This window comes from Patagioenas fasciata, chromosome 3 (assembly GCF_037038585.1).
Source record: "Patagioenas fasciata isolate bPatFas1 chromosome 3, bPatFas1.hap1, whole genome shotgun sequence".
In the NCBI taxonomy this organism is placed as follows: domain Eukaryota; kingdom Metazoa; phylum Chordata; class Aves; order Columbiformes; family Columbidae; genus Patagioenas; species Patagioenas fasciata.
Genome location: NC_092522.1, coordinates 1,587,398 through 1,609,962, shown reverse-complemented (window position 1 = coordinate 1,609,962; position 22,565 = coordinate 1,587,398). Strand labels below are relative to the sequence as shown.

General features: G+C 43.7%; 1 protein-coding gene across 6 annotated transcripts in view; it reads left to right on the top strand.

Moving 5' to 3' along the window:
* RTN4 (reticulon 4) overlaps positions 1–22,565 on the top strand; it is a 56,358-nt gene that overhangs the window by 17,545 nt on the left and 16,248 nt on the right. For 2 of the 6 annotated variants that reach the window (XM_065833616.2, XM_065833615.2), the window contains 2 exons: positions 11,761–11,817; positions 12,627–15,059. The exons of 1 other annotated variant lie outside the window; for it this stretch is intronic. In XM_065833616.2, coding sequence (XP_065689688.2) covers positions 11,761–11,817; positions 12,627–15,059 — 2,490 coding nt within the window. Of the gene's footprint in view, positions 1–4,395; positions 4,432–11,760; positions 11,818–12,626; positions 15,060–21,131; positions 21,333–22,565 lie in introns of those variants that run through there. 3 more of the 6 variants (XM_071805619.1, XM_071805620.1, XM_065833618.2) reach the window with 3 other exon arrangements.

Below are 22,565 nucleotides of genomic sequence, written 5' to 3'. Positions count from 1 at the left end.
GAAATTTTTCTAGGCAAGTTGTTTGAGTGTAGCGGTGGAAGGTTTGAGCAGAACAGAATGGAAGGAATAGAATCAACCCAATCTTGCTGTTGCTTGGAAAATTGGGGTTAAAAGTGACATTTCCAGAGCTGGTTTGGTTTTCTCCTCCCTGCCCCCTGAAGGATAAGGCAAGGAACACAGTAAGCCCTGAAATATCTCATCTTTATTAGAGTGCAGGAGACCTACCTGTGTGAAAATTAGGTAGTGGAGCTGAAAAGTGGTGTCAAAGTGTTATAAAACCTAATTGGAGGGATGGAATTTGTCAGTGATGATTAATTTAGGGCTCTGAAGTGAGGACCAGCATCTTTAGGAGACCTGGTTTCCAAAGACAAGGTGTGTAACACATAGTGCTCGTCTAATGATGGCTTGGAATGTTACAGGCTATATTTTAAGAACTTGAAACTACTAGATGAGAACACATGGTGTTGGTAAAAGCGTTGTCTAGTTATGTCATGAGTACTTCAGTCTTCTTAGATGCAGGAGTACTTAGTTTCAAGCATGTTAAGTATCCATTTAAATTTCTTTCTTTCTCAGTTGTGCATCTGGCAGTTCATGCTAAAACTATCTGTCCAAATACTTCACTCGGGTTCCAGTGAGTTCCCTAACTTTGAAATTCTATTTCCAAGAGGAGAAAGCGAGGATTCTAACAATAGTAGGGATTCTTTTACCTGCAACAATAGGCCATGTTGCTGCTTTTTGTCAGTATAACAATAGGAGAGATGTATGGGCTACTTCATGGCCCGTTGAAATGTAGTATTTATGTATCTGGAGGTGTTTTAAAATGTAAATCTTTGTAATTGCTCTTGGTTGCATACTTAGGAGTATTCAGTTTCATTGTTATGAGAGACTGTGACATAATTCCGTGTAATGTAAGTGTCTGTGTATCAGCAGCCTACCCTCTTAAGAGCTAATATAAATATTTGGAGAAGAAAACAAGCAAGAGGACTGCAGTGAAACTTATGTGCTCCTGGACCCTTTTTCTACTGCTCACTGTTATGTAGGTAGCCAAAATGACAGATGAAGTGAAGCCATTCACTTACAAGAAACCGGCTTCTATGCACTCTGTAGGGTGAACCTTTTATCCTGTGCTGGGAATGTGCAGATCTTGTGATCTGCATTTTGTGCAAATTCTAAAGCCACATGTACGCTCCTCAGCTGTGTGCGTGTGTGCTGCTGAGTTGTGTAGTGTGCTGCTGTGTGTGCGTAGCCTCGCTCAGAGGAGTCGTGGGGGTTTTAAGAATGGTGAGCAGCACAACTTGGAAAAAATGTAGCTGTCCTTGACTGTTTCCGCTGATGACTTGCACCCTGTGTTTCCTAAAGTACGTTCTGACTCATCTTCAGTGTCTCTTCGAGGTGCAAGGCCCTTTTTCCTCCCAAATGCAGTCTGTAAAGCTGTAAGAGAGGTGCCCATAACCTACGTGTATCAAAGGTAGAAACCATTACATGGTTTCCATTATAGTGGCATATGAGGAGAAGAGTACCTAGCAATTTGACTGGTATAGTAAAGCTACTGTCTTCATTTTCACATTGTGTGTTCCCATCTAAGTGAGTTCACCAAAGGGTGGTTTTATTTATTGCCATGTGCGTTTGAGATGCCTAGCAGAGTGGGGCCTGCTCCTGCAGTTCAGCTGCTGAAAGAGCTTCTAAAGCTATTTCTTCTGTTAACCAGTGTGTGCAAGGATAGTCCTGCCAAGTTTGAGAGTGTATTTGCTTCGTGTCTGTATCCTTTGACTTGCTTTCCAGGAGAAAACCACACAGCATCCACCTACCCTATAACAATGTAGCCCTCAGGGAGGTTTTGAATTGCATTGGGAGTTTTCCCCTTGGAGTTGAAATCCTGCAAACCACAAGTTAGGAGACAGTGAGGAACTGCTGGTTTTCCCTGTCTGTAATTAAGGAAGTTTGCAGCATGTCTACGAAGTGACAACCATCTTGTCCACCCTGTTGCATCACCACTGGTGAGCACTGGATCTTTTCTTATCTCATAGATAACCACTAGCAACACTCCTGTAAGTCAAGGATGATATTTAAGCCTCCCAGTCAGTGGTTTTCTCCTGCTGACTGGTACAAAGTTGCAAGGCAAGTGTCAAGTCCTTTTGTAATAGCTGATCTATAGACAGGTTGGAAATGAGTGGTGGTTGGAGTATAAAATTTGAGGTCAAGAGACTCAAACTTTGTCTTCTCAACAACCACAGCTTACTTCTGGCCTCGTGAGCTCCAATCTTAAAGTAGATCTGTGACTGGAAAACTACGCCTTCTGAGTGTCTTGCAGATGGATCTTGTGTTATTTCAATGTTTTGCGATGCATTTTTCTAGTATAACTTTCCGGTTGGTATATTGTGAGGATGGTGTTTCACTTTCCTCTTCCTCCAGTGCCCAGGGTGGGGAGGATGAGGGTTTTGGAGCCTGGCTGCTTAGCACAAGGTGTATAGACATCATTCTTGTAAGCCTGGAGCCCGTTTTCCCCTGCTTTTGGGATTCTGTGGGAGTTTTGCTGCTGAGCACCCGGTTTGGAGGGAGGGTTGGTGGCTTTGTGTGCCCGTTGTGGCTGTTTTCCACACCGCTGCTTGGTGGCTGCCACCAGCCCAGCCCGGCTTTGTGTGCCGGGGTTGGTAGAATAACAAAAGGCAGTTCACCTACAACTTGAGGCATGTCTTGGTGTGCTTCGGTTGTTTCTTTGTTTTCCATTAATATTTTGAATGAAACAAGCCTTCTTTAGAGCTGGCGTGTTACTATAGTAACTATGAAACTTGGCTGCAAAAATTAGCCATGCATAGTTCGATCTGAAGATGTCTTGGGTTCTAGATATTTGATAGGCAACGAGATAGTTCTTGGTCTTTATCTGGCTAGAAAATGTAAAGCAATGTGTATCTTACAGGCAAATGACCCTGAGATATTCAGAAACGCTTATACATGAAGTAGGAGGAAAATTGTGGCATGATCAAGCTGCATTAGAAATGAAAGAAAAAAAGCTGTTATTACCAAGTAAAAAATAGTGAACAGTGAGACCTATTCTGAGCAGAACAGTTGAGTATGTTTTCATGTTTTTGTATTTCTTGTTTTAGGATCTAAAATAGAAATTACTACTGTTATGCTTTGAAAACACTGCATAATTTCTACTTCCAGAGACTGTTTTCAGGGCAGCACAGTACAGAGACCTCTGCGCTAGAGCTGCATGACATCTGTTTGCTGGATAGCTTTTTTAATTGGTATTTCCATCAATGAGAACTATTACAATACCAATAAAATAATGGGCTTATTAATATTCACAAAGTCTGAGGAAAATCAAATTATCTCAGTCGAATGTTTTTATCTATCAAGTGGAAATAATCAATGTGCTGCTAGCTGTAGCTGTCAAAATAGGAAGATTTGAAGTTAGAGATGTTGTTAAATTGCTGCTCTTCGCCATGGTTTTTCATGGGTTTGTCTCCATTTATTGCTTTCTGATGAGTAAAGAAAGAATAGTTTTATTTTTCTTTTCCCTCCCCTCATGCAGAAGTGTTAGAGATCCCAGTTTGCCCCTCACTGGTTTTGCTGGGAGACGTGCTTTGTGTCCTAGGAATGTACTGGAACTTGCAGCTTTTTAATGAACGGGGTAATCATGTCATCAACTTCATCGCCTAGGAAGAACATCTTAATTAAGCTGTCTTTAAATAAGACACAAGCCTGAGATAAATACGAATGTCTCTGTTGCCAATTAAAAATGTTCTCAGTCTACTGGATGCTGTTGGTGTAACGTCCAAACCCTACTGTCTGTCCAGTTGTTACTGGTTTGTGACAGTTTTTCGTGACCTCTGCTCTTCCCTTTTTTCTGACAAGCTGCAATTCCTTGGTGCCTGTCCATCAGTGTCCCTTGCGTGATTGCCAAGGGAAGCAGATGAAGGAGCGTGTGCGAGGCTTCCCAGAGCAGGTTGGAGCTGCAGAGCTGGAAGGGACGAGCAGGATCTGGAGGGAGCAGAACGTCTGTGGTAGCGGTGGAAGGAAGGTTGCTTTTTCTGGGCAAAGGGATATAGACTTCCAGTTTGAAACCCAAGTTGTCTTTAAAAGATCACACTGTTAGATAAAATCAGTTTTCCTTTGTGTGTGAATTGTGTCCAGGTGACCAAAAACTGAAGTGGATAGTTATACTGGCATTGACCAAAATCTGTTGCAACCCAGGAAGCGCAATGCTGCTCCGTATCCCATCCTCTGTGTCCGTGGGGAGGGCAGGACAGCGTGTCATCCTCACACTGCTTTATTCGTGTCATTAAACATGTTCTTATACAAATGCTAATGGCTGTAACGAATCCTCTAATGACTGTCCATATTCTTTTGAGATGAAGGTATCTTATGCATTAATTTGTTTTTATTTTACAGACTTTAAGCTCTTATGTCAGAGGCTTGTCGTGCAAGGTAATGTGCTGGGAATAGATGCTGAATCAGTGGCATCTCCGTTCTTTAATTTAGCTAATAAATATATTCTTTTGCAATGATAAAGTTGCTAATCTAAATACTGTTTAATTTATTTAATTGTGGGGAAAGCAGGGAAGAATTCCGTCTGCACAAATCGGTGAAAGGGAATCTTATGATGGGTTTAATCTCCAAAATTAAATTGAATAATGTCTGCATAATCATAGGATTTGCATGGCTCTTTAGACCTCCTGCCTTTGAGTAAGTTCTGGCGTAATTATGGTATTTTTCTGCTTTGAGGCACTGCCAGAACCCAAATTTCTGTTCGTTACTTCAACATATGGTTAAGGAGTCTGGGTCTTCTGCAAGAGTTATTTAGGTTTAGAGGAATTACACAGTATTGTTTTGGTTACAAATATTGCCAAAGACCGAATACTTATCTTTAGAGCCATGCGGAGCTGGGCACGTGTTTGCAATTGGCTAGATTGTTTACTTTCTTTTTAATCACCTCGATTAAAATATTTTAAATGAGTGACTATAAACACTGGATCTGTGATTGTGTGAGATTGTTCTAAATTTATTCTAAATTCTAAACTTTGCTATTAAATACATTTGTGATTCAGATATTAAATGTAGTTGGGATTGTGAAGTGGGAATTTGAAGCATTCAGAGGGGGGCTGTGAACAGTTAATGATTGTGGCCACCTGATGTTAATGAGGGAAGGTGTTCACCCCCAGCTGATATCAATAGGGTGGTGTTCACCCCCAGCTGATGTCAATAGGGTGGTGTTCACCCCAGCTGCTGGTGTCTGTGATGAGCGCAGTGGCCACACATGGGGAGCAGACACAGTTCGTCCATGTGGTGCTTCTGGTGTGTTCCTTGTCCATTCGTGAGCTCAGTTTGTGCTCAAAAGCCAAGCAGTTTATCTTGGCCCTTCAGAGGATTTAACTGTCCTGCAGGGAGCCGCTGTGGACTGCTGCTCTGTGATAGATAGGTATGTGCGTCCATTTTCTGACAATTCCTTCTTCTCTTGGTGTGAGAACAAAGAACTTTCTTTGGGGCTGACCTGTGTGACTTTGTTTATTTACTTCTAATAACAAAATATGCCAGAAAAAATTCTTTCCCTGCTCTGAGGAGATAACAGTGATACTCATATGAATGGAGGGGCTTTTAATAGGAAGTGGTGTTATAGAGCCATCCTCCAAAATGCTGCTTAGATCCTGCCCATGCTGTTATTGATCCAGATGGCTGCAAGAGTGAGGTGAGCCTGGCAGTTGTGTCTGAAGTCTTTAACGGCCTTTGAAAACCACCAGTGTAGTGGGTGCTTGCTTTGGCAATCTGGGAATTGCAGTGGGTTAATTCCGGCTGTATCTTCCTTGTCCATCTGCTGCTGCGTGGGCTGGCAGTTGGGTGTCGCAGGGGAGCGGGGCTGTCTCTAGCTCTTCACTTTTTGGCTGATGAAAAGAAGATGAGATGGTATGTACCTTACCGCAGGGGCCGCATTGCTCAGCAACTCGCCTCGTCTCTTAATTTTTCCAAAAGAGGAAAAGCTGCTGCAAGTTGGACCGTGTAAATTAAAATACTGAAAAAAAAACTTGCTTAAATCAGTTTGGTGTTTGATTTCTGCTCAGACAATAAGAAAATGCTTCTTGCTGGAGACTTGCTTTTCCATGGACAGAATATTTAAAGCAGAAAGCATTGTTTAAAGTGCTTGGTTTGAACTTGTTTTCTTTATCTAATTCAAATAACATGAGCTGGGAAGTCTCCTGTGCAGTGTAGTGCAACTGGCTCTGCAGGTGAGGCCTGGTACCACTTTGGGGTACCTGCCATGCAGACCGGAGATGCCCTTGTGAGTAACCCAGACTCTTGGGTCGTTAACACTTTTGGGTTATTAACACTCTTTTGAGGTCCCAGCTGTGATACCCTCAACATATTAAAGATGGAGCTCCTGTTTTCACTGATCTTCGGGAATCTCCATCTTCTGTAGCAGCTCATGTTCTTTCCTCCAAGATTTCCGAGCTGTTTACAGGCATCGTTTCCTAACGGGAAGCTTCTCTTTATAAATGTACATGTATAACTAAATAGCCAAATGAGCGAACCTAATTACTTGCTGTAGCTTTGCAGCCTGATGAAAGGATGTGAAAAGATGCTATTAATAGTTAATGTTCTTTATCATGAACGGCTTAAGTATTTGGTGAAATACCGTGTTTAGAACAATTGCATCATAACAGGAGATGATTTAAATGGAGTTTGTGTAGGCAGCTGCTTTTCTCAGGAAATTGTTGTGAAGTTGTGTGGCCTTGTTTACTGTGCAGTAGGAAATTAGGCATCCAAGAACTTTACTGTCCTTGAAATAATTTAATTGAACTTCTAAATGGCCAGATGTGTTGTCTTTGACACTTTAAGCTGAGCAATAATAATTTACTCACAATTTGATATCAACACGCAGGAGAAGAAAAACTGTGGCAGTTCTTCCCTGTGGTTACAAAGTGTGAGGGTCCTGCATTGCTCTGTAAAGCCCTGAGTCTGTGAACGCTGCTCAGACTACATATGTGTGTGTCGAGGATGAATTTTGCCCTGTTTATTGTTAAATATCTGTATTAACAAGAGAGTCCCCTCCAAAGCAGTGTCGCATTGTGGTAGGTCTATAAGATAAAGCATTTTGTTCATTTTTGAAACATGCAAAGGTGGGTTCTTAAAAAGTTGATTTTTGCCCGATTTTTTTGTTGGTTTATTTTAAGAGTAGTGTACGTTCCTCAACACACTAAAACAGGAAAGGGTTTTATTTTCTAAAGACTGAAACTGCCCTCTTGCAGCTTAATAGAGTCTCCTACCAAAGCTAAACTGCATTGGAATGAAGTTTACTCTGTGTCTATACATAGAAAATATTGAGTGTATATTTCTCCCCAATGCTGAGCTCACACATAACAATAAGGATGCTATGGGCACAACAAACCTACCTTAGCACAACTGCCTTTACTTTCTCCTTCCTAGTGGTCTGGGAAATCTCTTTCCACTTTTCTCTGCTTTTTATCCAAAACTTTGATATTACATATAAAGTTTAATGCGGGTGATACCAGTATGTTGTAACAACACGGGTTAGTGAGCAGTCAGCAGAAAGTCAAAGGAGTTAGAAATGCCACCTCTTTGTCATGCTGCTGTCAGGGGTTTTATTTTTTAAAAAAAACCAAAATCTATTTCTTGTTGGTGGAGCTTATGCTTTAGCTGAAACCATAATACGAAGTTCTAAAGTGCGAGAGTTCATGTTGATGAAAGGAGAAGCTACAGCGTTGCTTGTGGGTGGCTTTTCTTTTTTTAAGGGAATATTTAGTTTGCAACAACCGAAGGTAAAATTTGCTGAATGTTTTTAGTCATATATAGGAAGGCGATCAGAATGAATCACTTTGTGCATCACTTTGTTCATCACTTTTTTCTGTTCCTTAAATGCTATTCCTTTCACGTTGGGGGATATGTTCATATATGTGGATAAGAAGAAGGACAGAGGGGTGTGATGTGTGAATGTGTATGTTTGAATACAATATTAGTATTTTACTAAATGTTGTAAGATCACCTGGGTAATGCTGAGTCTCTCTCTAAAGTTCTATTTAAAAGCCACGGACTGGGCTGCCTTAGGGACGGATGTAAAGTCACGGCACGCACAGACAGGAGGCCGGTCGGTCTGTCCGTCTGTCCGCTGTGGTGCTGCAGCTGGGTCACTAACCTGCATTGTTCATTCTGAGGTCTCGCTCTTCTGTGTTTCATGAAACAAAGTCTGTCTCTTTATTCTTGTTATGGAAACAGTAATCAAGCAGTTCAGCTTAATGAGTTGTTTTTTTTATTTTATGATTTGTAGAAACTGAAGACTTCTTTACTTAGATTTTCTTTATCTCTTTGGCTGAAGCTTTGCTGTAGCGAAGGCCCACTTTGTGGGTGAAGAAAGGAGTTTTGAATGCCACCTTTACATGGCAATAATCTTGCTTTGAGCTTGTGATCCATTCTGAAGCTTTTCTCCTGGATTCTGGCAGTTTCTGTTGCTTCTTTGCTTGCCTCCATCACCTATTTTCTGCCATTGATATGCGAATAGGAAAAACCACTCTGGGTGGTGTATCCTTCTCGCGGTCCTTTTACAGATGGAGTTATTCACTAGACATGTGATGTTGTTACAAAACTCGGTGTATTTGTTGTCAGCTGTTGCCAGCGCTACCGCTGGAGCACTGGGTGGGAAGAGCAGCCGGTTCTGCAAGCGTTGGCTCAGGTGGCTTCCACGCTCCTTGTCCTGCGCCTTCCACCGGGACATTCCCATTGCTTTTCTGTTTCTGAAAGGTTTCTACCTCCAGTGTTGGTTAAAAGGATTCTTCAGTGCCAATGTCATTGCTGGAAGCAAACGCCATTCCTTTCGGTGTGTCATTTGAATTACAGTCTGAAGCAGACGGTTGGTTGGTGATGTGGGAGCTGCAGAGGTCCTGCTCTGTCCTCCTGCTCGCCTTGGGGTTCCACACAGGGCCCGCAGCACAAAAACGTCCTTCTGGCTGCTTGCTTTCAGCAGGAAAAATGCTGTTCCGATGTGGGTGGAGGGAGGGTGGGTGGTTCTCCTTGGCTGCTTAGGAAATACTGCTTTTATGTAATCAGCTTTCACACTCCAGCTACGTGTGGAAAATAAAGTTTGGGTGTGGGCACAATACCCTTCCATTAAGAGAACCTGGAATTCAGTGACTGGCCCAGCCATTGTGTAGTTTGGTGTTGAGTAAATGGGAGTCAGAGCTGAGGAGGAGTTTGGTCTTTGGACACCAGGTGTACTGCACCTTCAGGGACTTGTGTCTTTACCCAGTGGACTCTTCCTTTATTTCTACATTTTCTGCATTCCCGCTCCACTGACTTGTTCTCTGTTTCCCTGCGGGATCCTTTTCTGTTGGGCTCTCTGTGGTCTGTGTCTTCATGTGGGCTCGAGGGGTCCATCCTGCTTTGTCTCCCCTCCGCTCGTGTCCCAGCACACAGAGCTGCTGCTCTGGCCTGGCCAGCAGGAGGGCAGGGCTGTGCTTTTGGGGAACGTGCAGCCTGACTTGTCTCTGCTGCCAGCTTCCCAGTGAATTGCCACGTTTGTGGTCAGGAGATGTTGCTTGGTCCATCAAGGCATGATGTTGAGATAAAAGGAGGGTGTGCTGCTGCTTGGTGCAAACCCTAAGGCTTGCTGTCATAAAATGTGAAGTTCCATGGTAGCCCTTGACATAGCAGATCCACAAGAAACTGGAAAAACCCCTCTGTTACTGCTAGAAGTCCCATTTTGAGGAAGGCAGAGCAGCGCTCCAGTTGGATTCAGGCTCCAGAGGAGGTGACTTGCTCATTCACCTCATGGGGCGATGGGTCCCTTGTGCCCAGGCTGCTTGGGGAGCAGATCCTGGGGATCTCCAGCGTCTCCTGGAGCGAAGGGCATCCGGTGATGCTTGGCGGTGCGTTGCGCTTCTCTTAGTGTCACATATTGATCAGTTGTCCTCCAGGGTGGCGTTTGTCCTCAAAAGCTTTTGCCACCACTGAGCTGTAACGCTGGTTTAATGGGTTCTAAATTTGGAATTGAGGTTTCTCTCTGTGTGGTCCTTAATAGGAAAATGTAATTTCTAGAAAACTGAACAGAAATCCCTTTGGCCCGGCAGGAGTTGTGGAAGCTTCTAAATATCGAGTCCTACGCTCCAGCTTTCTTACTCTGTTTTCTTGCATCTTGGCAGATTTTGTGGATTAGAAACATCACTTGAAGATAACAATGTCCTGTGAAACAAACCCAAGCGACTGTATATTGTGACAGGAAATGTGGGTTGTGAGGAGACCTGATTTTTGGAAAACTGGTGGGATTAAGTAAACCAGCTGGGTCACGAATATCTTGAAGTGGCATTGCCTTTGCACTAAGTCATGGTTCAACGCCAAAACAGACATTACCTTAATGCCCTGCTTTACTGGATTATTATTAATGTGCTGCTGGTTCTACCAGACATCCCACTTTTTGCTTTTAATCTTTCAGAATCAATTGCTTCTATTTCTCTTTGGTTTTAATTAAGAAGAAAAAACCCCTAACTTTTTCCAGTCCTTGATTTTTGTCCAGGCAAATAGCAAAACTAACGATTGTTGATGTCTCTACTGGAAATTCCAAATCTAATTGGAATGCCTTAATAGAATTTTACACTCTGCTAATACAATTGACGTAAATTGCAAATATTCTTTAACAGCCTTAATTTGAAAGCTTCATGCATTCTTCAGAATGAAATATATTTACTTAAATGTTGGCTGGTATTACTGCTTCTAGACTGGTTTTTCATTGTGCTTCATGCAGCTCAGTGAAATGTTGGAGTTGGATGCTTTTACTTCAGATGATGTGCAATAGGAAACTGGGGGGTTGTCCAGTTTCTCCCCATTGTGCCGCAGTGCAGGAGAGTGACTTCCTTGGCTTAGGACAAGGGTGGCCTTCCTTAGGTTTATTTAGTTCTTTGGATGGAAATCGGAGAGCTGGGATTGCCTTGTGAAATATTAGGGTTAAAACAAACTCAACGAAGCAAAGTATGCGTCTTGGGTCACGTCAAAGAAGCCCTTTAAAAGTAATGCCTTCATTTGGCAGCTTGTCTGTGTTATACCACAGCAAGAATAGTAAAGATAAACGCAAAGCAAATAGTCCAGTCATTCAGAATAGCCCAGAGTGTTACTGGTTAGATCAGTGGGAGGCTCAAAGCTTTACTCCTTTTAACCTTTCACAGTTTCTGGTTGAGTGTCTTTATCGCTGCTGTTGTCACACACATTCACTGGCATTAGGAGCCCCTCTGGAGCGAGCATGGTGGTGGCAATGGTGGGTGGTGTTGTGGCGGCAATGGTGGGTGGTGTTGTGGCGGCAATGGTGGGTGGTGTTGTGGTGGCAATGGTGGGTGGTGTTGTGGTGGCAATGGTGGGTGGTGTTGTGGTGGCAATGGTGGGTGGTGTTGTGGTGGCAATGGTGGGTGGTGTTGTGGTAGCAATGGTGGGTGTCGTTGCTGCTGCTGGAGACACCGTAGCCGCTCAGTAGTGTGGGAGTTTGGAGAATGACAAGAGAGCAGCTACTGCGGTGTCTTAGCACAGGGTCTGTCCCTGGCTCTAAGCGGGGGTCCTGCAGTTGCCTTGGGAAAGATCCCACTGTAAATGGAGAATTGAGCGTTTTTCCCTCCCAAATCGCTCAGCTTGTATTCAGTTGTGTGGTTCTTTGTGGGTGTAGATGTTGGCTGTGGACCTGTTTGATTTACTGGACCTCACTACTTGCATGCTTTCCCCCCTCTTCAACCTAGCCCTTATTTCTGCTGAGGTTATTTGTTTGTTTTTCAGATGAGACCCTTTTTGCTCTTCCTGCTACATCTGCGCCTCTGATGCACTCCTCTGCAGGCAAGTTCTTTCTGCTCACCTTTGTCTCAATACCTCCTGCATTTCCGACCTCGTTAACTCTTTCCAATTAGTCTGCCTTTCCTAAAAGTCAGCATGGGTCCAAGAATAACTTCTGTCATGTTTTTCAGTTTTGACTTTTCATTTGATCTGTTAAAGATTTTAATAAGCATTCTTCATTTCTCTACATGTAAACTGTTCTGTAAACAAGCTACAGCCATCTGTGAATTCTTGGACCCTTGATGTAGGAGAGAAGTTGATACTATTAACACATCAAAGCATAGTTGCTTTACTGATGTAGCAGAAAGGTTTAATCCATGGTAACTTTCTGCAGTATTTTATAGAAGTAAAATTTGTGCCAGTAGTATTTATGTAGTCGTTTTCATTAGCTACGTTGTCCACAAAATTCCCATTTAAAAAGTGTCAACAAAAGACTTGTTACTGGCATGCACATTTGCGTGCGTGTTTGTGCACAAGCACGGACACAAACCCCTCTCTCTGTCCCACCTGACCCCCACCCTCCCTCTCACCTGTGAATATTGCCTGCTGTACTTGTCTGGCAGCTTCAGCTTTGCTGTGGTCTTTGTGCTGCGTAGAGTTGCTGCGTCTCTAGCCTCTTGCTTCCTTCTCTGCTAGAAGAGGTGCCCTAGAACAGCGAACTTTAACTGCTGCTCTGTAGTGCCTAGTAGTGTTTATGGTAGAACTTGGAAGAGCTTCTTAATAACTAACGTAATGTGAACCTGTCATGAAAGTTTGCATTGACTTTAAGAGCACTTGCATTCTCTAACTTTCCTTTCTGTCCACGGTCACAGAAAAAGTTATGGACTTGCAGGAGCAGCCAGGTAGCACTAAGTCGCTTGGTCAAGAGGATTTTACTGCAGTCCCGCTTGATACTGCTCCTTCTCTTCCCTCCTTCTCTCCTGTCTCAGCTGATTCCTTTAAAGAGCGCGCAGCCTTTGATACACTCGCAGATGGATTACCTGCACAAAGCAGTTACAAAGCAAACGCAAGTGAGGTTAACAAAGAAACTGTGGAAAACGCAAGAAATCCATTTCTTGTAGAGGGAAATGAAAAAGGCATTTTGGAGCCGAAACAGTCGGAACCCCCGTTTGCTAAAGCAGAAGCAGCCATTTCATCTCAAGCTAAGGAAGAAACACAGCTAGAGGGCCCTAAAGAATTACCTAATCTGCAGAACATGCCTGCAGAGCAGCTGGAAATGGCTCCAGAAACTCCTCAAGATTTGTTTGAGAAAAATGAGGAAGATCTCTTCTATAACAAAGACAAGTACAGAGGTGGTGATCATGGTGAAAAGGGGGCGTTGAAGGAAGACCTTCTTAGGAGGGAAGAATATGCAGACTTCAAACCGTTGGAGCCAATGTGGGAAGTAAAAGGTGCTAGTCATGGACTGAGCAGCGTGAGAGAGGACATTGAGAACAAGATTGATGCCAAACTAGAAAGCAGTTTAGATGAGAAGTATGGCGTAGACAAGCTGAATGTGCAGAAGGATTATGAACGGGAGAGCGAAGGCAGCGCTGAAGATCGCTCTTTCCCAAGTACCCCAGAAGCTGTAAAAGAACCTCCACAGACTTACATCACTTGTACTAAATTTGAATCCTCTCCGAGTCCTGACGGTAACAAAGTCAAATCTCTTTCTCCACTGGAGGAGGGCACTTCAGAAAATAGAACCGATGACGAGAAAAAAATTGCAGAAATGAAAGCTCAGACGAGCACAGAACAAGGTGATTTTGGCACTCAGGCAGTTGGCAAGCAGGGAGGCCAGGAAGCTGACTCTGCTAAAACAGCGAGCATATCAACAGTGCCATCTGACACTGCAGCAAATATGCCTGAAGGTCTCACTCCTGATCTGGTGCAAGAAGCGTATGAAAGTGAAATGCACGATGCAGCCGGTACAAAACTTGCTTATGAAACAAAGATTGATTTAGTTCAAACCTCCGAGTCGGTACAAGAGACTCTGAAACCCGTGACACAGCTCTGTCCCTCGTTTGAAGGGTCGGAAGCTGCTCCATCACCAATATTGCCAGATATTGTTATGGAAGCCCCGCTGAGCACTGGGACTGCTGGTGCGGAAGCCTCTGCTGTGCAGCTCGAAGCTTCCCCGTTAGAGACATTTATTCCTACTGCTAATTATGAGAATGTAAAAGAAGAGGCTGAAAAACTTCCCTTATACCAAGAGTCAGCGAATGTACCACTCACACAGGCCCAAGAAGCAAAAGAGGCATTAGCATTTAAAAAACCTGATCATGAGATGAGCGCCAGTCCTGAAGATATAGAGACTCCTTATATATCTATTGCATGTGACTTAATTAAGGAAACAAAGGTCTCTGAATCTGCTTCTCCATCCTTTACAGAATATTCTAAGACACCGATAGCAGAATGCGTGTCTCAGGATGTGCCTAAACACAAGGAACTTGTTGAAAAACTGTCTCCGCAGTTTGGGAAATCTGACTTGTTTAATAGCCAAGTGATACCTGACTTTACTGAGAAGGTGAGCGAAGATCCATCTCTCATCTTAAAAAGTAAATCAACTGAGAATATTGTAACTGATGATGACTATGAGGAAGGACTGATGGATTCAGTGGCTGCCGCAGGCAAGCCTTATCTGGAGTCTTTCCAACCCGAACTGGACTCTTCCAAAATTGCTGCTGCTCTCCCGGCTGAGCCAACGCCCACGAAAATAGCCAAGCCGGAGAAGATTCCTCTCCAAATGGAAGAGCTGAATGCTTATTCAGCTGATGCGTCTGTTGCTGCGGAACCAAAACCAGGAGACGACAAAGCGCTCTCCCCCGTGGATTCTTCCCCAGTCTCGGTGGAAGAAGACTTTGTGATGCTAGCTCATCCTCAAGCTGCTCCCGAGTTTGTGGCAGAAGCCGCTGACAGAGAAGTAAGGCACCAAGATGAAGAGATCAGTAAAGCCATCCAAGGTGAGAAGAGGCAGTTGCCTTGCCCAGAGCTACCCTGTGATCTGTCTGTGAAGAATGTAGAAGTAAAAGCTGAGGAAGATACTACTGCCTTGAAAAAGTCCTTGGAGGCTGTGGACAAAGTGCCTGAAGTATCCACGATGTCCTTACCGGCCACAGATACCTCACCTTTACCTGCTGAAAAAGAGATAGTCAGTGTAGTAAAACCAGAAGCTTTTGAGAAGGAAGCTGAGCGAGAAGCTGCTTCTGTTAAAGAAAAGGAGAAGCCTACTGCTGTATTTTCAGCAAAGCTGACTAAATCTTCAGGTAATCTGTGTGTGCTGTCTTTCAGTTCACTAATCTGTGTAATTCTTTAGCTAAACTAAAGCATGTCATGACTTAATCTTTTTAAGTCACTTTCTGTAAACTTCTCTATATCGTCTGAGGGTAACAAAGTGTTAGTGCCTGCTCTTTTACCTTTTTCGTATTCTGATTGCTTTAGTACTTCTTCTTTCTGTTTATCAGGGATGGACTCACAGTCTCCAGTTTTCTCCTTCAGTTCTGCCGCTGCTCTGTTGATACAGAAATCAGTCGCTGCTCACTGCCAGCTCTTCCATGGTTCTCCACAGACTGGGCTTTAGTTGGCCTCCCAAACTTGCTCTCGATGTGTGATAGTAAGCCGAGGATGGTGTTTCGATCTGCTCTGTGTACATGATTTCAAGAGGCATTTCTGATTTTTCTATGCAGTTCAGACATCAGACTTTGAAATTTAGGAAAATAACCTTGCCTGCTACTGTATGTGTCTGGAATCTCGAGAAGGACCTGTGCGTCTCCACTCATCTTCCATTAGATTAGGGCCAGAGGTTTAAAATAAATAGTGCACATGGGGGAGCTTAGTATTTAGGTTACAAGGAAAATGGCCATTAAGAAGTTGAGGTTCCTGCAGACATTAAATTTGATTTATACACAGCACAGATATCAATTTCCATTTTTCATTTCAGGTGGGGTTTGCACTTCAGCATAGTTAATTTTTCTTCAGGTAATGTATAGTTAGTGTAGCAGAAAGTTAAAGGAAGCGTAAGACCATTGTTGTGTTGTGCTCTCAAAACTGGCTGCCTCATGGAGTTCCAGTTCGTTTGCTTTTTGATATCACAGAACTGTACTGCTGCTGAAGTCTTGCACCAGAAGCATTCCTGCTAAAAACAGCTACTGCGGAAAGCACAATGCGTCTGCTCCGAGCAGAAAACCAAACGTTAGTTTGACTCAGCAGCAGTATTTTTGTGCAGTAGCTGCAGTCTCCAGTTCATGAAATACTACATTCCTAACATATATCTTCTGCATCAAATGCATTTTGGAAAGGAATAACATATATGTTGAGGGGAATGTCAGGGTGTCGATGCAATTGCAATAGAGTTTGGAAAATAAGGTAGGAGATGTTGTTTTAATGTTTTTTTAACTTTGCAGGATAGCTGCCTTTCCTTCTGTCTCACCCCTTCTGTACGTACAGGTGGGCAGGAAGGAGAGTTTCCCATTGCCCCTGTGCTGACGTTTGGGTGGTACCTGCGCTGTCAAACACCATCTGTGTTCTGTGAAGTCTCCTTGTGCTCAGGCTCCCAGCACATAGAGCTGCCTAGAGAACAGCTGCTGGGCATCTTACACTTCATGTCAAGGGCTTAGTTGTTTAGAGATCAGACTACTCAAAAACAACAAAGAAAGAGAACGTTGCACTTTACTAGCTTTTTTGTTAGTTCTTTTAACAGCAAGTCTTTTAATCATTGATCATTGCGTGGATGTAGCAGACTGGGTGTGGCCTTGGGAAGACAGACTCTTCCTTTGGGTCTGACCAGGACACAGCCGCTCCTCTTTTGTCCATGTGGAACTGCCGGAGAAGCTGCACAGAAACCCCTTTGCCGTAGCAGGAGAGAGCAGAACGGTGTCTTCGTGCTCCTATCCAGCGGCGCAGCGCTGGGCCCGGGCAGGCATCTGCCCGGCCGTGACATTGGTCGATGGGCTGGCTTTCCTCTGGAGGAACACTTAAAGCTAATCAGCTGAGAATACTAACTCAAAAACATGGGCCTTTGTTCTAGTTCCACCCCCTCCGCACACACCCTCTGTGCTGTTTACTCTTTTGTTCACTTCACATTTATTACAGAATACAGAACTGGACTCCTGAGACCTACCCCAAGAGTCTGCTGGCAAGCCAGGAACAAAACCAGTTGTCTGCTGTTAATAGCTTGCTACTTCAGCACACTTTGAGTAGCAGCAGAGAACTAACACGTACACTTCCATGCTCTCAGAAAGGAGGACTAATTCCTCACAAGGCCGAGCAGTGGATCTATGCACATGTTTGGCTTTGCAAGTGTGCCTTTGGGTGCTGTTTTTTTTCCTTTCTCCCTAGCAGTGCTACTGAAATAGGTTTTACTGTGCCTCAAGACTTGTAGAAATCAGTTGGTGTGATTGTGTGACTGATGAATGTTTCAACAAGCGTCTGAACAGCCTTACTGATGCACTTAAATTAAGGTTCTTGAACACTCACCAGTGCTGTTTGTTTGAAAGCCAACCTAAATACCAACGCGTCTGTGTACCTCAAGTGTAACTTCCACCAGTCCCAGTGCACTGCGGTGAGCTAACACCAGTTCTAACAGGGTTGTGGATTTTTTAAAACACTCCACCACTCTAACAAACCAAATGTAAAGCTTTTAACAGCCTCCTGCATAGATGGGGTTTGTTTAATCCCACCCAGCAGACCTTTGTGTAACCTTTTAAATTTAGTGATGGTACCAAACCCTAGGGACATCATAGCTGCATGGATTTAAAAACCAAACCAAAACCAGTTCAGGACTGTATTTAACTATAAAGAAACCCCTTGTTTATGAAAGTTTCAACAGCAGTGATGTCCCTGCAATACCAGCAGTTCCTCCTGGCTGGGATACAGTGATTTTTTTTTTTTTAAATCTTTTCTTCTTCTCAGTACATGTTGTATTTGGCTTCCTGGCAGCCAATCCTGCTGCTTCACACTCAAAAAACTCCAAACCACACGTTTCTGCTCTCCAGAACAACGCTGCAGGTGAAGCGGTGGCTGGGATGCTGCTCCCCGTGCTGCAGCTGAGGCCGGGGCCATTGGGGCCTCTGTGCAAGTAGCTCATAGAAGAGGTTTTGGATGCCATCTAGTGTTGGTACCCGAGCTGTGACCCTGCGCACTGTGCCTTTCAGAGCACTGCAGCCCAAGTGGGCAGAAACTCCACACTCTTGACATTTAGTTAATATTCTTAGGGTTGAAAATTAAATATACATATTTAATATTGTACGGGCTTTCTTCTCTGATAACCCCTCCCTTGATTTTGGATAGAGATCATTAATTTTCCCAAACAGGCTAGAAAACCAAGCTTTCCATAAATGTGTTTTTTGATCATTGGAACATGGAGGTTTTTACATTATTGAATTACAAGATCAAAGTAGATTGCAGAGACCCCAAAATCTAACCCCCTGACCGTGACTGAAAGTTGTGTACTAAGATGTAACCACACTGGCACTTTGAATCTGTTGGTATATTAATGTAGGGCATTCCCGTAAGATTAAACATGCATTTGGGGTCTTGACTCTGGGGACGAGGAGCCTGTTGTTGCACAGCACTTGTGAATATCAGCCCCGTAGACGTTCATTTCACATTGAATCCTATGGATTTACAGATCCCTTGTTTTCAAGTATGCCATGGGGCACTCAATTACAGAAACACAGCTGATTACCAATATGTTACAGTTCCCAGATTCTCATGTGGGGGCACATTTGCAGGTGTGTGAAAAACGTGCTTGAGAGGGGGCCAGAGTGGCAGGAATGACCAAGCTTTGCTTTTTACTCCCAAGTCATGGGGGCACAGCTAAAATGCTTCCTGTGGTTGTGTGACTGCAAACCAGCTCTTTACAGTGCTGTGAAGCTTCAAAGAAGTCAAAAATGCTGCTTTACCCCAGCGCTCTGCCCGTTGGCTTCATTTCTGCTGCTTTCCGTCTACGTAGTTAGTTAAATAGATCTGTTCAGCAGACGGGAAGTGTTTGGGTTGCATTTGTTGTTTTTCACTGGGGGAAAAATAACCTTGGGATGCCTCCGGTTTCTTTCAGGAAGAGATTATTTGTAGAAGGTAATTCAACATAACTAATTTTAATTTTGATGATATCTTAGATTCTTTGTTCAGGTCTTGTTTTATGCTACTAGGTAAATAATAATAAATGGAGAGTTCTGTTCCAGGGTGGAGAATTCAGGGAGGAAATAGGAAAAAAACAACCAACCCAAACAAAAAAACAACAAACAAACACTTGTAGTGCAACTTTTCTGCAGGAAGGGCCTAGAGCTGCCGTGTTTCATTGGTGCTCTCGTGTCCCCCTGTTAAAATGCGGAGGTTTGTGCAGCTGAGGCTGCTGACAGAGCGAGGCCTGGGGACACTTACTGCAGGGGGGCAGAGTGATGGAGAAGGTGGAGCGTTTGTGGTAAAGGACCAAGTTTGAGGCTTCAGGTGAGAGCAGAATGGGATAGTCCTCCAAAATGCTCTCCTGTGGGAAGCCAGGGATGCCTTTTGGTGTAAAAACACTGTTGTCAGTCCCTGTGCTCAGGGTAATTTAATGTACCGTCTGTGTAGTGGGTAAATGCTCTCCCTGTGGGCTTGCTGCCCTTTGAACATTGGTGCGTTCACTAGAACATGTTTAGAATTGTTTGCATCTCTTTTAGTCGTCTGGGTGACTCGATTAACGTTGGATAGTTTTTGGTTAATGTTGGTGCAGACACAGAGGTGCCATTTCCCTAATGAAACAACAAAGCTTCTCCAGAAGCTTGTGGAGGGCTGCGTGGGTGTATCTTTTTTGACATAAGAGATGTGAGTACAGAGGGATCCAGACTTCATTTTGGGTATCATTTGCACATTGAGTATGTGGAGAGGAGGATCTTGAGGGCACCGGCGGTACCAGCATGTCTGGTTAGGGATGTATTGCATAAATAATAATATATATATGTATATAATATAAAGACTGTGAAGACAAAGAGGCTTTAATTTTGGATCTTTAGAAATCTGACAGTTAGTGGAAAGATGTTTCTGAAGGCATCAGGTTTGCGCAGTCATCCAGACAAACTGGGGGGGAGAGTCATGGCTTGTGGTGGTTTCCAGTTGATCTCCATTTCCACTCGAAGACGGAAGCAGATTTTTCAGACATGTTTTTCAAATTTTCTTATGCTATGATGCTTGAACATCCGCTTCCCATTTCCCTTTGATAGTGTGTGCTTTGATTTACCTGTTGAAAATGGGAATTAAATGCACATGTTGGTATAAGTTAAGTGTATATGTAACTGATCTTGCTGTTATAGGGGGCTGTAAATTTATGTGGCAATTGAAGTAATAAATAGGGCTTTCAGGTAACTCTGGGAATCTTTCTGCATGCAAGATTGTCTTTTTATGGGCTGAATGAGAATCTTCATCCCAGCCAGCCTGCAGTACTTTTGTGGCTTTATATGAATGCTCTTTTCTTTAGAAAACGGTGTATTAAATTTTTAAGAGAGTTTGGAGCAATGCATTTTGTTATCAGGTCTGGATATTAGGGAGAGACTCCAAACTAGAATTAGGAAGGAGCACAGGATGACATCCTCATTCTCACAGCTCATCTCTTGTTTGAGTTTGTAGCTTATACTTGTCTTATTTGTGTATATTACTTTCTGTATGTTAGTAATGTAAGCTTTGAGGTTCTTGGTTTATTTAAATGAAGGGAGCATTTGTCAGGCCTGCAGCCGACAGCAGAGGATGCTGATGTAGAATGAAACAAAAAGGAGAAGGCGTTTGGTTGTGAGAATTAGGTAAAGGCCGAGAAAATGGTTCTTCTCAAACCTTCGTTAAGAAGAATAAACATGGCTGAGTGGTTCATAAGGGCTAAAGATACCAGCAAAAAGCTTTCTTGTGTTCTTCAGGAGCCTCTTGCTTTTGTTACAGGCACAGAAAGGGTCGTCTTCTGTTTTCCTTCAAACCTTTTTTTAAAGGGAGAGGTGCATTACAAAGATGTCTCTGTTGGTCTTCCAGACAGCCTGACATTTGTTTAACAAGCGCGAGGGGCAGACATACATGTAGATTTATACCCGCGTTGTAGCCGTTGTTTGCGGAGTGCTGCACGCTCGCCTGCTGGCCGCGTTCGGCTCCCGGGCGCTGTGAAAAGCAGCTCGGCTTTTGTTGGCTGCGCCGCTCCCCGCCGCACCAGCCCTCCCGGCCGCTCTGCGGGGACAAGCCGCTTCCTACGTGCCGCCGATTCCTTTCTCCGCCTTGGCATCCGCTCCGTTCTCTTGGCGAGCGGCGCGACGCAATCGTCCGCAGCGGCCGGGGATTGCATGAGAGCCGGGGCGGGCGCTGGCGCTGCGTCAGTGCAGCTCCACACCCGCCGCACGTCAGCTGCGCCCTCCTGCAGCACCAGTGCAGCAGCGGCGGCCGCAGACGCTGCGGGGAAGCCCATGGTTCCCAGCCCGGGCTTCTCCTCCTGCAGCTCTCCTCCTGGGATGCAGAATTGAGAACCGCAGCTGGAGGGTAGAGCGTTGCTGGAGAGATGGACAGTCAGCTGAGCAGCTGGAAGGACAAGGGTATTTGTTCTTTCATCTTTTTTCCCTTTCCTTTTGAAAGCCTAAGGTGCTGCGGGTTGTTTTTAACCATGTTTTTAGCACGTATTTGCTTGCGAAATGTATTTGCATGTATAAGATCTATCCGGACTGCGTGCAAAATTCTAAAAGCCGTAGGATAAAATGGGTAAAGGTGAACAATGCAGAAGAATGAATTATTTATGTAGGTGAAACGGCTTGTGTGACGCTGCAGATCTTTTTCAGTCCTACAGAGCCTGTTAAAGAACGGCTTGTTTTGGTATGCACTGATCAAATTTAGTTGATGTTCCTTTGAAATCACTAGATTATTAATAATTTAACGATACTAGCCATTAACTGGGAAGAATGTAGCGTCTGCAGTTCACGTTTAATAATTTTCTGAGGAGCAATGGCATACAGGCTACAGCAGGGCGGTGGTTTGGGTTCTGGTGATTATTTTGTGTGCGTTTTTGTTTGGTTTGTTTTTTCCTTGTGTTTGGCACAGCGATGTTTGGAGTTTAGCCACGTTTGCTTTGGATTTTTCATAATTCTGTTGGATTCTAGATAATCCTGTGCCTCATTTTTCAGAATTTACAGCCGTAATATCAAATCATTTTAGGTAAATAAGTAGCTAGCCTTAAATTAGTGTGGTTCTGACCTTTGTTCCTGCAACCGCCAATGGGAGATCAGTGCAAATCTCTGTGGATCATTATATTAGTGCTCAGTCTGTAAGAGTTTAAGCCTTATTTGAATACGTAATCTTCAAACTTTATCAACAAGACACGCTTTAAAAAATTTTAATCATTTCTGGCTATTTAAGTATCTTCCTAAAGGGCCCTGTCGTGCTTGATACTTGCACTCCTGAGGTTTTCCTCCTTTTCCATAACTATTGTTAAAATCTCTGGCTTTTTGTTCCACTTGGACGAAATTGCCAGCTATCTAGAACCCATCGAATGTTCTACCAGAACCTACATGAGTAGCAAAATAAGCTCTGCGGGGAAAGAGACTTTGACCCTGCACAACAACCTTCTGAAAGTTCTAATCTTTCTTTAAAGGGCTGTATAATATTAGTAAGCAATATTCTACCATGTTTCGTAATAGTTTAAATGTTCAGCACTCCATACGTCAGGCCTGAAATTCTTGGGGTTGGGGGGAAAAAGGAAAAGGAGGGTGAGGTTGGAAGGTTTCTGTAAAAATTAAAAAGCAAGTTACCTTTGGGGCTTCAGGCCCAATTTTCAG